The 16,009-nt window shown below is 37.2% G+C and overlaps 1 protein-coding gene across 21 annotated transcripts in view; it reads right to left on the reverse strand.

Moving 5' to 3' along the window:
• LOC109055356 (peripheral plasma membrane protein CASK) overlaps positions 1-16,009 on the reverse strand; it is a 149,859-nt gene that overhangs the window by 53,980 nt on the left and 79,870 nt on the right. For all 21 annotated transcript variants that reach the window (XM_042731531.1, XM_042731514.1, XM_042731532.1 and 18 more), the window contains exon 2: positions 15,845-15,957. In XM_042731531.1, coding sequence (XP_042587465.1) covers positions 15,845-15,957 — 113 coding nt within the window. The remainder of the gene's footprint in view (positions 1-15,844; positions 15,958-16,009) is intronic.

Raw genomic sequence — 16,009 nt, forward strand, 5'->3', positions numbered from 1 at the left:
GGACACTCATGATGACGAGACGATGTGCAGCTTTAATATGATGCAAAAGCAATCTGAGATGCAGCTTCATTATCTGAGCAGAAAATTCTTTGAAATCAGAGGGTGAGATTAACTCAGAGAAGAGGCAGCTTGGCTTGGATGTTTGGCACAACATTCCCACACCGTCTGGACACTCGCTACTCTCTATCTCTGTCCAGCTTCCTCTTGGAGCCGTCCCCTGGGACATTCCCACGAGTATCTACGAGTGTCTACAAGCGGCCAAAGTTCTCACAACACACTCTGCGGCACTTACATGACACTCTCGGTGAAGCACAGAAGATTTTACGGGTTATCTGGTGATGGTTAACTGAGCTGCCGTAATTTTTCAGAGTAATAAAACATGTCGACTGGCTCCAGCAGTAAGAAGAGTAGGGGCTGAGCTGACGGCAGACATCCAGCACCTGAATGATTCCGCTCATCTTCTCTGACAGATATACACAAACACAGACACAGTGCTGACCTTCTGCTGTCCCCCTGGACTCTGACCCGCTTTATCTTCCACTATGCACTCTGTGTGTGAACGTGTGTTGAAGAGATGGGCAGTGCATCGTGACAAAGCCATGGTCTAGAACTGGTTAGAACATGTGCCCTGACACACTGAACCGTTGTACAAGAAGAATTAATATCTGGATCGCAACTTCTCTTTGTTCCCTGCTTTTCACTACATTCTCTATTACAAACTATAAATTAGTGGTTAATCAATATACCTTTTTAATGCTGAAATGAAACTGATATGTGTTGATATGACTTGATTCTGTTCTGTTACACTATTATAGAATACAAAAAAAATTAAAAATACAAAATTAAAAAAGCAAGAAATTAAATTAATTTATTGAGCATTTTGTAAAATAAACACCAGGTTATAATAAAATAAAATAAAATAAAATAAAATTCCATTTGCTTGTACTATAACGTAACGTGACGTTACGTGATGTGACATACAGCAAAGTATGGTGACCCATACTCAGAATTCGTGCTTTGCATTTAACCTATCCAAAGTGCACACACACAGCAGTGAACACACACACACCCACAGCAATGGGCAGCTATTTATGCTGCGGCGCCCGGGGAGCAGTTGGGGGTTCGGTGGTCAAACTCTCTAACCACTAGGCCACGACTTCCTCTATAAGGAAAACTGCAGCCATACATTTTTGGAACAACACAAGAGTGAATAACTGATTACATTTTCTTTCTTGGGGACGTACTGTTTTATTATGCATTATCATTGTGCAGTCATGTCACATGTATAAAGCCACTTAAAGTGGGATGATGCAAAATCCTGACACAGTTATGCTGAAAAAGCTTCAATGCTTTGTGTGATATCCAGTTAGTGCAAACTTCAAAGTACCCCATTTGTGCTATGAGCACAATTGGAACATTTGTAGTTAAATAAATGTTTCACCTTCTATCATTCGACACAGATCCATTCACGTCTGTTGCAAAGTATTTTTACAATAGATTGTGTGTCAGAGATAGTCTCGTTCAGCTATTCTGGGGGTATTCCATACACCAGGGAAAGATATACTGCACATTAACTGTTTGAATGTTTTGGAGAATGTGTTTCTTTTTTAACAGCATTAACATTTAATGTCCTCCTTCTGCAATATACCACATATGAGACACAAAGGCACAGAGGAGAATATGGAAACAATAAGTCACTCTGACGTGGTAAATAAAGAGCCAAAAACAAGAAAGATGAACGTATTTATATCACACTGTGAAGGTAAGTAGGCAAATCAACCTGTGCACACAGAGCTATATTAGTCTGTGAAACACAGGGAACCTGCTGAAGAATGAGGACCATCACTCACACAGCGTCATAACTAATAAAGGGGTGAAATATTCTCACAATCACTCGGGCAATTTACAGCCGCAAGAAAGACCTTCAATTTAATGGCAACCATGAAGCCTCTCTCTCCTTCTCTCTTGCTCTATAAAGAATGAAATGTATGGCAATCTCTTTGAAAGCAGATGAGAGTTTTGAAGGTTGCAGAGAGTGCATGAGTGCAGATATTCTGCCCAAACCTACGCCTCAGGATGAGGACTTTCATATTAATTGAAAAGGAAATAATAAACATCAACCAAGTAAAATTATACAATGACATACTGAGAAAAAAACTTTAGTTTTCGGCTTTTTAATTAACAACGACTATCAGTTCAGAGATATGTAACTTTGTGCTCGTTGATATATTCTGAATGTAATATATTGCTGCCAATATAAAATTAAGTTGCATCATAAATAGTGTTGTGATTTTTATGTGCTCTAACTTGGTTATTAGTAAAGACTTTTGTGATCCTCGCAACTTGTGAGAATAAGACTAAGACGTGTCTGATTTAAATTTCAGTAGCAAAATAGGCATTAGAATTGGTAACTTTGGTTCATTTCAGTGAATCACTTCAAACTGTTTAAGTGAACTGATTCAAAACAATGATTCAATTATTTGTTTGCATTATGGCTCATAAATCAGAAGTATGTGGATAAAAAAAGCTTATTGGATTGAATCCCTGAAACAGACAGTTTGAACTGATTCACAGAAATGAATAAAATAGGGGGTATTACAATATCTACAATGTTGCTTAATGTATTATTATATGAAAAAAAATATGACATGACCATATGTATTTTGTCCCTATAAGAGTTATCATAATAATGGAGCCAAATCAAATCAAACAATGAATACACAGCCAAAGTGTACCAGATGAGACAAACAGAGAGAGAGCGAGAGAGCGAGAGAGCGAGATAGATAGATAGATAGATAGATAGATAGATAGATAGATAGATAGATAGATAGATAGATAGATAGATAGATAGATAGATAGATAGATAGATAGATAGATAGATAGATAGATAGATAGATAGATAGATAGATAGATAATTTCTGCCCAAGGAACATACTATAAGAACAAACTGCAAAGGCTATAAGTCCCGGCATGCTTTTTTATAGCTTCACAATGTCTTCCTGGCAGACATAAAAATGACATTTAAAAAGCCCTTAAGGTGGACGGTGCTGCTGAACCTGAAGATTCAAAGAGGAAAAAACACAGCAAAGATAATTACAGCCAATGTGATAAATGAAATGTCACTGTTTACTCAGGCTGGCACTGGACACCGTAGTTTACTGCTGTAATGCCAGAGCTTTCCATTCTATCAGAACACAAAGATACTGAACCTAATTAAAGAAGCTCTTAAAGAAACTGTGTAAAACAGTCTAAAAGAGTGACAATGAAACACAACACACAAAAGAGCTTTTAGCCCTAGTGGTGGAACACAGAATAACAGCAGTGTAAAAGATAAGTACACTTCATTAAACGATGAAATCTACATATGTAGAATCAAAGATGCATTTTCTAACCTGTCTTTTGAATACAATGAAAATTATATGCAGTATTATTCAATGCATAACTGATGCATAATACTCACAAAAAACAGCATTATTATTTTCCTGGATATATTTTTTTCAAACATTTAAATAAATGAAAAATGACTCCAGGGCACATTTTTTACTGATGATGCAAACAAATTGTTAAATCTGTTGAATGAATTCCCTGAAACTGTCCATTTAATCTGATTCACAGAAATGAATCAAGGCTCATGAAACTACTCTAATGACAGTCTGTGGGGAACTTCACAGCCTTTTAAAAAGCACATTTTAAAATCATTACAATCCCAATGTTGCTTAATTTTACTGCGTTTTAATTTTACGGCTGCAAAATCATTGCAAATATACCACTCAGCAACTGTTTAACAAGCGTCACTTCATAACCCTACCCATAAATCCAAATCCTTAATTTACAAGTCAAATATCCCTTAAAGCATATGCAGCTCTTTTAAATGCAAACACGTGGACCAATCAGCATTCAGACACAGATCAAGAGGACAGAGCGATGCAGGTGTGCAAAGAGCGGAGAGATGTGAAGTCAGCAGTGGTCTGTGCAGTCAGGACCACCTTCAGAGAGGTTATGCAGGAGGGCTCCACTTACGCTGACTCAGTTAAAAGAGTGCTACAGTGTATCTGTGTTATGTGTAACTTGTAATCAGTACAAGTTTGTGTGGGAAAAACCTCTCTTTCACTGCAAGCTATTCACATGGAGCCACACTTTTGACTATTGTCAATAAATCTAATTCAATATACATCTTTTTCAGTTTACGAACTTTCTACCTAAATAGGAAGAATTTACTGAAAAAATTTGATTGACCAAAAGAACTGATTATTTTGCAGAAAAATTCAGAAATAATGCATTGCATTTCTTGTATACTTGCAACTAAGTGCATCAAACAGTATCTGATGCCACAAACCTCTCACATTTATGAGTTCTTCCTCAGAAGTGTTCACTGTATCAATTCAAGGATGGTTTTTCCTGGAGAAATAATAAAAAGCTGTGTAACTCGGCTCATGTAAAGTCAGCCAGCTGGATTGGAACTGCAGCCATGTCATGTCATTTTTGTGTGTGAACAGACCATAGGAGGTCTGTGAGTGTGCTGACTGAGGTGGAGACTAATTCCAAGCTAATAATTATGCTGGGCCATTACTCCAGCATATGTGGCCTCTCTCCATCACACCAGCACTGTCACTAACCTGAGTAAACAGTGATCCATCAAACAGAGTATCAGAGAGCCACCTGACGCTGAGTTCCACTAACCAGCCAGATTGACCCCTGAAGCATTTATAAAATGACATCCATCCCAGCCCCCCAAAAACCAAAGCAAAGGCCCCAAGCAAAGCTTTAAAATCATCCACCACACGTCCTACTCTGTCAAATATCTCAAACAAACACTCAAAACAGTCAGTCAAGGATGGGAGCACAGATCAGTGATGGGGTAGGATATAAATGGCTATTGAGAGAAATGAAACTAGAAGTTAAAATGATGCAATCGCTGAGGAAGAAGGCAGAAGGAGCCTTTCTCCAATTCCAACACATCCAGTGAGTGTTTCTTCAACTAGCAGCATGTTTGGCCCTGTGGACTTGTAGAAAAAGAAAAAAAACTCTTCACTAGTGCATTTATTATGTCAATATAGTGTATATACATGCATCCCACGAGAAATTTCCCATTCCTGTCATTTTTAACTGAAATGTAAAACCCTTTTTGAGCACAGTGTCATTTCCACCACATCTCAAAACATAATTTGTTTAGTGGTCTTCTGTGCTGGAAATAACATGTTTGGAATCTTAAAAAATTCTTATTTTATAGCTATCATTCCTAAATTGTAAATATGCATTTTTAAATACTATTTTATTTAAAATTCAGATTATTTGTTAATTACACATTAAATAAAATATTAAAATAAGCCCATTCAGTTCCCAAGTAACATGAATATTTTTTTCTTTTCACATAACATGTCTCATTTCATTTCAATCATACTCTCTACTGTCTCTTTCGTCTCCTTAGTAAAAATAAAAAGTATACTTAGTTTTGATGTAAATGATACCCAAGTTTAACACAAATAGTAAAATGGTTTGGTATTATTTCACTATTCACTATATTTAGATTATAAAATTTACAAAATGTAATATATGTGTAATATTACAAATGTAATATTTTAAAGATTTTTAAATATTTTAGGTATTTACAATAAAATATTTATTTGTAAATATTCTTATCAGTTAAAGGTCAGCTTTACGTTTATTTTAGAAATACAGGTAACACTTTAGCATAGGGAGCAATTATCACTATTAACTGGTTCCTTATTAGCATGCCTATAATTAATATATTGGCTGTTTATTAGTACGTATAAAGCATTTATTCTACATGACCATATTCTGCATCCCTAATCCTACCCAATACCCACACTTACTTTTCTTTCAAGCTCAACCTTTGCATGCTGTGGGTTCACACACTGGCATGGATTTCACATCATGTCCAAATCATGATGAGACAAATCATAAAGAGGCAGTTAACTCGCTCACCCATATTATAGATAGAGAGAGAGAGAGAAAGCGGCAGTCGGCATGTGATTCAGAGGCGCTGATGGACGAGCAACATTCACACGCTCAGTGTGGCCTCTGCAGATCACATGGCACCAAACGCAGCTGCTGACACACACATACAGTAAACACACACACCTCCCATGATCTCTCAGTCTCTGGTAAGTGTCATGCTATAGAGGCAGACAGCAGCAGGTTGGAGGTGTTAAGGTACAGCTAGAGCATTAAAAGACAAGATATTACATTTTAACACAGCCATTTACCATCGGTTGTGTCTCGATTTATGACTTGAAATGCACAGGAGACCTAAAAATCAATACAGCATCTTACAGCATTTTTTTATTTTGTAATTATTAAAGAAATAATGAAAATCCATATTTCACATTTCTTTTGTCGGATGCCAAGCTTCAGAATAATTTCAGACATACAGTAAAGAGGTGGGCTGCTCAGTTCCAGTAATGAAAAGAAAAGGAAGAAAAGGTTCCCCAGTCTCTATAAATGGAGTTTTATTCTCAAGGCCCTTAAAAAATACATTTCACATCACAAAGAAAAAAAAAAAACATACAGATATACTGGATAGCTCAAAACATGTTCCAAAATATATTAAGGGTTGTAATTATGGGCCAAAGTTTTAAACTTTGCTTAAAATCACTAAACCCATGAGCCAAGATGTTTCTCTTAGCAAACATTATCAAAATGTACTGTACTAATCTAACAACAACATGACAGACGCTAAAATGAGAATATCCAATTAAAAACCAGTTAGGATGTGGGTACATATGGCCTTATCTTTAAGGTATAATAAATGGCATGATTACCAGCAGAGGCCTAGGATGTGTTCCCTCCCTCTCTGTCGTATCCTCTGGCTCTATCTCTCATTCTTTAGTGGCAGGTTGGCTGATTACAGCAGGCTGTTGAACAGCCTAATTGTCTTCTAAGTGTTGTAATAATTACAGCGCAAGTGAAGTGGTGTCCACCCCACCACTGGCACGGGTTACACATGCATGGCTTTAGCACCCAGTATTACAAATATATCCGCTTCAGTCCTGCACTCACAGTATGTGGTAAATATATATATATTAGGGATGTGCGGGTCTAGTCGACTAGTCGACTAAACGGTACAGCTCCTACTAGTCGACACTGAAAACAATAGTCGATTACACACAGAAAAAAAAAAAAACCTTGATTATCATTCAAATTACCATCATTTTATGTTACTTTCAAATTCCTTTTGTTACATTTAAAACATTTTAAATAACAAGTTAAATAAAACATTTGAAAAATAATACATTCTTTTTAAAAGTGTTTTGGGACATAAACTACATTTTTACCTCATGCCTCGCATGAGTTTTCTTTGTGTCAGTTGGCGAGCTCAAAAGTGACCACACAAGGTGTGGGATTATTTTGAATTAGAAGGAAACGGAAAAGTTTTGTGTAAACTGTGTAATGTCAAATTGGCTTACAATAACTCTACTGCAGCGATGCGTAATCATATTCAATACAGGCACGTAGGCATTAGCTTAGAGACTAGCCAAAGCCAGCTAATGTCAATCACAACAGCCCGCCGCTGCTGCGATCCCGTCCCCGCCATCTATTCCTTGAAGACCCACTTCGGTGGTGCTGTGTGATGTCCGGGCGCTTTCCAAAATTCTGTTGGCTTGCTTTTCATTATCTCTCTGTTTTTTCAAGTGCAGGAATATGTTTCCATCACCCTGTTTTAATGCGCATTTTGAAGTATTGAATGAGAAACGAGTGATGTAAACGCCAAATTTCAAATAAAAATCCCTTAATTCGCAAAAAAGTTTTTACGCTCGCTTGAGGTGGTTTTTGACTTGTGTGAAAAAGGATAAATGCGAATGATGGGAGATGGAAATGCACTTTGTGAATAAATTCCTCTAAGCGCATATAAAAAATATTTGACTTTGAGCTTTGAGGCGGGATAACTTGACTAGCAGCGGACTGCATGATCTCGTTCCACAGCATCTGAAGTGTTGTTATGGTCGTTCTGAAATGCCTGAGCAAAGTCTGTCATCTAAGTATTTCTGTATAATGTCTTACACGACTGCATTCCCAAACAGCAGCATGCATCCGAAAGCAATGACATCATTAATTGTGTTTCGCCTGCTCGCTCTGAGGTGCAAGTAATTTATATGAAAATTATTATATTAAGCTCTCCTAGTTTTCTTACTGATATTTAGTGCCAGTTTAACAGGAACTGACTTTTATGCGTTGGATGGAAACAGTGCTTGTTCGCAAATATTTTGTGTGATATTCCAATTTTGCGCATAAGTTAAATTCGCAACTTTGGATGGAAACCCTAATCGCCTCAGGTCCTGTCTTTCTTTTTGATTGTTTCGTTTTTAGATGATATAGCCTACATGACGAAGTATGTATTTAGAAGCCCTTTTAATGCTATTCCTTGATAAAATTCCCTATGGTTTTTGTCTTGTGTTTTAATATGTTGGCTAAGGTTATATGAAGATAAAGAATTCTGTCAGGCTACTGATTGATTTTTCATTATTCTGCATTTCCCCAGCGGATTTTAATAAATAAGCATTGGCTGACGTTGAGTGTGTGCTCTTCTATTTTTTTCTTCTTTTTTTTTTATTTTAATGACCGCCTAAAATTAAATGATGATAATGTGAGGCAAGAGTATGGCATAATTGTGACTTATTTTTAACGGAATTCATTGAGGGATTTGTCAGTGTGATTCATAGATTAAGTATTTCAAATGTAGGCTATTATATACATGCATGCACAACGTACCATCTTACCATCTTTTGGGGGTTTCTTGCTTTTAGACTAGTCGACTAGTCAGATACAAAACTTTCGTTTAAACGACAGTCAAATTAGTCGTCGCGCACATCCCTAATATATATATATATATATACACATACATACACACTTCTGGAAGGAATGATGCATAAAGCATGATTTGAGAATGTTCCAAAGAGTATTTAGTGTTTCAACAGAAGCGTAACTAACTTAAGCTACGCAAAAAAAAGACAAAATAATTGCACAATTATGAAATCGAAGAAATCGTTCGCGATAATGACAACTGTTTGCGTAGCTTTTCAGTGAACTATGGCTCTGTGTCATAAGTGCTGCTCCATCTGAAAGCATGTGATAATACCACATTTAATAACATGTTTTTACTCCAAACTCACTTCATAACATCAGTCAAGTGTTTGAAATAAATCCTTCTGTAAGATGATGTGGCTTCTTACACAGAATTAGGCACGCAACATAATTCATAGTATTCTAAGCAATGATTAAAGCCTATGTCGATCAGCATTGCATTATTATATACTTTATTATAATGAAAATGATAATAATAATTATAATAAGAACTCAGATAAATCATATATTGTCATAGTCCTGTGTTTATTAGTCACGTTGAATCAATGAAAGCAGTTCAATCTTCTGTTTATTCGGCTACTGCTATAGGGAGTTCCTGGGTTTCTTCTGTGGTTCATAATTAGAGTTTCCGCGTGAGAGCGCCCTCTGGCCTTCGGATGGAGATTTACTACTGATCACAGAACTGTGCTTCACTTACAAGATGTACATGACAATCACAGCTTTTGCCTAATCGTGTTTGCGATTTCATTGCGATTTATCTGGCAGCCCTAATGTAAATGATTACAATTCTTTGCATTTTCATGTCTGTGTATAGCTAAGAAGGTCCTCTAAAACAAGGCTGCTCCAGTAGTCTTGAAAAAAAGAAACAACTTTTGAAAAGTTGCTAAATGCTTCTGGAGAGAAAGAAAAAACAAGACATTTTTTGAGATCTTGGGAAAAAGAGGTTGAAACAAACCATACTGATCTGATCCGTAGAGAAAAACAGTTCACCTGGATAAACAACTTCTGCGTCTAAAAATTTCTGAGTGAATCTTTTCATGATTTGGTGACTTTATACAAACGTAGCGAAGAAGCAAGCATGAAAAGCGACAGAGGGTCTTTTAAATTATAATTGTGGATTTCCCACAGGCTGTTTGGAGGCTTTCCTCTCTGTAAATAACCTGAATGGAGTCGCTTCGAAAAACCTACACAAAACACTCTCTTTTCTAAAAATAGCATAAAATAAATTGCATAGCTAAATGAAAAGGTAGCGGTAACCTCAAAACAACCTCTGGTTGCAGAAGACACTGCTGGAGCTCTGCAGTGGTGATGATGATGATGTAATGGCATTTAACATTCGGGTGTTTGCATGTGCTATGGTGGAGACTTTAGAACCTCCTGCAGGGAAGACAATAAAGGAGCCTATCTCTCTGCCTCTTGGAGGCCGCATTCCCTTCGATTCTGGACAGATTTCTTCTTTTTTTGCCCCAATCAATACAGGGTATATACAGGAATCATGGAGTTAAATTTAATACCTTTTAAGACCTTTTTTAAGACTCTTTTCATACATTTTAAGACCTCATCGCCACTCCAAGTTTTAACCCGGTTACATCGGCGACACTTTAACTTACATTTACTATAAAAGATGTATTTGTAACAGAGCTCTTATTACTCTCTGCAAACCATAGATATTTTTTGTGGAACACTTCTCATGACAAAACATCTGACTGATCAGACAGTTTACCTGTGATTATGGAGTGCTTGATTTGATAGTGTCAGTACTGCACCTGATCAAGTCTGAATGATCATGGAAGGTAAAATAATAATCACAACTATTACATCCCTTTTAAATGTGCATCCCAAGCCCATGTCAGTATAATAATAATAAAAAAACACCCCAAAAGTAGCGCATTTACCATGTCCCAAATATAAAAATGTCATTCCCATCCCTAAAATACATATTTTACAGTCACTGTTATGCACATTTATCATAAACACAGCTCAAATGCTTCCTACTAGTGTGGCCCAAAACATTTAGCACAGTTTTATTACAGGTAGAATGCAAAATGTTTCAGTGCAAGCATTTCAACCAAATGAATTAATGCAATCTTTCTTGAACAAACCTTTAACCCACTGGGGAAAATCAACCCATTGCAACAGTTTTAAAAGCAGCCCAATTTCGTGAAAAAAAAAAAAAAAAAAAAAAACTAACAAACAAAAAACCCTGCATCCAACACGAGTTGCAGAAGTCAGATTGGCTGATCACGGGTCAAAAGTAAGGAGAAATGACTGACAAGATGTTGGAGGATTTGCTCCTCAACAGATAGCGAGTTCACTGACAAATATAGATGTACTCACTTTACACAGTGCGTGCGCGATCTCCAAATCGAAAGTGAACTTGGAGCGCTTATTTCAAAGGGATTTAAATACCCCACAGATTGATAGCGGCGCCCTGATCCTCGAAAATTAAATACAATGTTAGAATGTTTGCGGGAGCAGATTCAAAAATCGCGGGAGCGGATGGGGGAGCATGCGGTAATGATAGCGCGGGGCTTTGTTGATCCCGCTCTCGCTTGAATTTCTGACCACGCAGCAGCGCAGTCAGTCAGTGATGACATCAAAAAATTGCTTGCGGGAGTCCATAAATAAACTACACAGAACCCCACTATTCGGACAAATATACATAGGCTAATGAAAAGATGATACAAAATTTAATACTTTGGTAAATGGCATTTAAGGCTTTTTAATACTTTTTAAGGGCCTTAATTTTCTCTAAATTGATTTATCAACTTTTAATACTTTTTAAGACCCCGCGGACACCCTGCAATAGTACCCCACTAAAGTTTGATTGTGGCCCTCTGGAAGACCACACATTTTCTCAAAAAAAAAAAAAGAAAAAAAAAAGCCTTGAATGACAGGGTTACTGAAGGGCCAGAATTCCTACAGAGAGAGTTGTTCAGCTGCCACTCTCAAATGTGAGGTTTTGAGAATGAAAGAGAATGAAAGACATTTCATTCAGTCCTGCAGTACACAGAATAAGAATGAGTGACTCCAACAGTCCAGGGCACTCGACAAATATGTAACAAAGCTTAGTGTTTTGAAGAATGGATTTTTTTTTTTAAGGCACAGATTGACGTCACCTCGACAAAAAGCCAATAGGATTTTTCCATAGGCTTATGGATTATCACAAAAAAATAAGCTCTGTGTTCAAACATTGTTCATGAAACTTACATATTTTGTCCATCAAGATAAATTTCACACAATAATATAACTTTTATGAATTTTAAAGACTAAATAAAAGCGGCAGAACTTAAAAGCTAAACTTAGGCTATAAATGAACTACAGCACCACGCTCTCTCGCCTTCAACGTCACCACCACCTGCTCCAGACAACTTTTTCAAACTAATTTTTAACATGTTCAGTGAAAAGGATTTACTCTGTGGATGAATTTTAATCCATACTACATGAACCTTTTCAAATAAACTGGAATACAAATCTAGAGCCAAACTCAAAAAGATCTTTTTTTTATATATATTATATCCTTTTGAATACATATGGAAGCTGAGGTGACCTTGAGCTATGAGCTTCAATTCAGACATCTGAGTAGTAATGTAAAATGACAGACATCTGAATAGATGAGAAAAAAGTCACCATCAACATCCAGCTGAATAAAAAAACTGAACTGAAATGTATTAGTCATAAAGAACCACTGTGTACGTAAATGCTTCTCAACATATACACGCACACACTTTAGCACTGCTTTCATTTTAAGAAAACCTCAATCTGTTTTTCAGAAACTAAAACCACACTGAATATAATCTTCACGTTCGTTTCTGTCCATCAGTAACAGAGAATCTGTCTCATCTGATCTAAGTGGCCCTTATGGGCTTTCCCTAGCATTGTGCTTTACGGTAAGTGCTACAATGGTACGTGAAAGCATCCCTACTCCAGTGTATGGATGTCCTAAGTGCGGCTATAATAAAACACTGGAGTCGCGCAAACAAAAAGTGTGTGCGTTTATAGGCCCTAAACACAGAATAGGTTTTATAGAGTTTTGAGAGGATTTGTCACAGATGGCTGGCAGCTGGCACAATGACCTTAAGGTGCTACAAACACAAAAGAGGCACAGATGACTGTGTAGTTCCCCCAGCTGATCTCTAGACAACACAAAACGATCAGCTTTGGGATGTGCCAACAGAAGTACAGCGTTTCATACAGATTTATGTATACAGGTGATACTACAAATATGCACAAATACATGTACTACAAATGCCAGTGGCACTTCTTTAGTTTTCACACCTGTTATTCATAGTATAATGGGGGGGGGGGGCACACCCACAAAACCACCATATATTTTTTACTATTAAGTAAAAAGAGCTTTATACATAACATTTCTTCAAAAATATTTAAATTAGACTTTTTTTTTTTTTTTTTTCAAATAAGGATGCCAGGTTATGTAAACAGGTGTTATATAGACAGGTCATGTAAGAAATACGAGTAAGAAGTGGGAAAAATACCCAGTATCTCAAAGAAAAACCATAGAGCAGAATCTCTAGCTGGAGTGTCAGTAATGTCACTTAATTATGGGAAGTGTTACTTGTCTACAAGGCATTCATTACCAGGCTGTGTGCTCCTGCTGATGTTTCAGATTACGCTGAGATTCCACAGGTCTGGGTGCAATGATTGTAATGATAATGAAAGACGAGGTTTCCAAAAGTACAAAAAGCGACCAAGATCGGAATGGAAGATTCTTTAGGAAACATTGCCTTTCTTATAGAATATCTTAACCAATCAAAAACAAGTGCAAAATGTGGAAACTTAAGTGTCAGCCTGTGATATGTGACATGACATTATGGCAGGACTTTGTGCTGGGTAGCCTCAGCCACATTAAAATCTCAGAGGTCCGAAGTCACTCATTGTTAATTAAGCAATTGATCTGATCAGCAGTAATTGTGCAGCGCTGTTGCTTCTAGTGTGAAAAGACGCATTACCTTCTGTTACAAAGTTCACATTTCACTTACAGAAAAAACACTAAGAAATGTGTTGTTCCCAGGAGGAAAATTAGTGTTACATGGTATTTGAAGGTAGAATATTTGATGCTCTTGGTTCCATATCTCCCTGAAAGAATATAGCTAATGGAACTAAAAATTACAAAAAGAGAAGCTTGTATACCACAGATGTTTCACTCGATAAGAGAATTTGTAATGTTAGAGACGAGGGTGTGTGTGCAGTTTCTGGTATGGTTTCTGAGGGCACAAATGTGTATAATGTCATGGGTACTAAAATGTAAACATGGTTTATGAGGACAGTTCCTTTGTCCCCGTAAACCAAATCGCTTAAAAACATATTAAACTGTGTTTTTGTTTTTTTATTAATTTAAAAAATTGCGAGTAGTTTTGTGTGAGTGGCAGGTTTAAGGTAAGGGGATAGAATCTAAAATTTATACAGTATAAAAAGCATTATGCCTTTGGAGAGTCCTCATAAACCACAAATAAACTACAAGGAGGCAAAGTTCATTGAGTTGCTTCTATCCTGAACTCAGAGAGGAATAGACATTTGAAAGGTAACACAGTGACAAAAGTCAAAGTTACTGTAGCGTTTTAATCACTGAGTCTCATGAGTTTTAAAGTAGATTCTGAAATACCAGCATGAGTGTGTTCTCTCCCACATAGGAGGAAGACAGATGGGAGGTGGGCAGAGTGTTTGCAGAGACTGTGAAACCCAGGAGAGATGAGACAGAGGTTTAGCAGTGGACTGAGATAACACAAAGCCCTGGGCAAAGATCTCTTTCTCACATGCATGCGTTCTTAACATCCTACCCAAAGAAATTCAGAGAAAGTCTTCAGAGAATTCACGCTGAAACTGTTCAGCTATGTTTCCATGCTTACACACATTCACACTAAGACTATCTCAAGGGAGACTTGTAGACTCCAACCTCAGTACTGCACACACAGAGTATATCAGTCAGTCTTGTTAGCTGACTTAGCTAAGGTCCACTAGATGTTTTTGCAAAATCTTACACACAAACACATACCACAAACATTAAGAGGGTAAGGTTACTTCATTAACACCATCTCGATTCAGTCTATTTATGTTTATGTACAACTCCTGTCCTTTAGACAAGCTTCACATTCATCTGTTGCCAACACAGGAAGATGAAATGTGACATGAAAATGAGAGCAAGAGGCAGTCGTTTAGCCAACTCTTAATCAGTCAATGTGATCTAAACAGAAGAGGATGACATTGTTGGGGGGGAAACGGTTCTCAGGTGTGACAACCTTTACACAGTTCTTTTGAGTCGACTAGTGTGGAACTAACACCAACGCAGCATGGCACCCCATATCCCAAAATATATACATATAAATAAAAATAGTAAAAAATATATATATTTAAAAAAAAAAATTATGCCAGAACTGAATTTTCAGCATCCATTACTCCAGGCTTCAGTGTCATCAAATCATAAAAATAATAATCTGCATCTAATAATCTAATAATCTGTTGTTTAAAAAAAAAAAACGCTCCTGTTGTGTAGATGCTTTTAGAAACATCTAGCTAAAGCAACACACACTGAGAGCAAGACTCACACATTGAAAACATTCAAGCGTTCTGCTGTTAAAACCTAGAGCACACTAGAGCACAATAAGTCAGGTCTTCAAGGTTACTCTATCCCATTGTAATGTTCTTTACTGTATGATCAGCAGGTCTATCCATGATCTCAGCAAAACACACATGCTGTCCACTCTCGAAGAGGCAGCACTTCTTCTATTTTCACATCAACGAACTGAAACTGCAGATGATTAGGTGGTGAGTTGGTGGTGTAGACATTTAGGATTTCCTCTCAAAACGTCCTGATTAGAGAGTGGTTGATCAAATCAACACAAACCCCGACATCCTGTTTGGTTCATTTCCAGCTCTATGTAAAGAATTCAGTGCTTATTCATGAGATAAAATTGAATATGTATTCTGAGCTCTGGAAAGGTCACAGCTGATGAATTCTTCTCACAATCGTCACCTAAAGAGGAAAACAAGTGTTTTACTGTACCTTCTGTGCTGAGGCCAGGGCTGGAGGTGAATTTGGCCACATCCACAATCTTCACAGCAAACTGTTGGCCCGTCTCCCTGTTGATGCATCTTCGTACCACACTAAACGGCCCCCTGGAAAGGAAACAAACAGGTAAATTAGAGTCCCGCACATGCTGGGATAAAG

Source organism: Cyprinus carpio, chromosome B9 (assembly GCF_018340385.1).
Source record: "Cyprinus carpio isolate SPL01 chromosome B9, ASM1834038v1, whole genome shotgun sequence".
Lineage (NCBI taxonomy): Eukaryota > Metazoa > Chordata > Actinopteri > Cypriniformes > Cyprinidae > Cyprinus > Cyprinus carpio.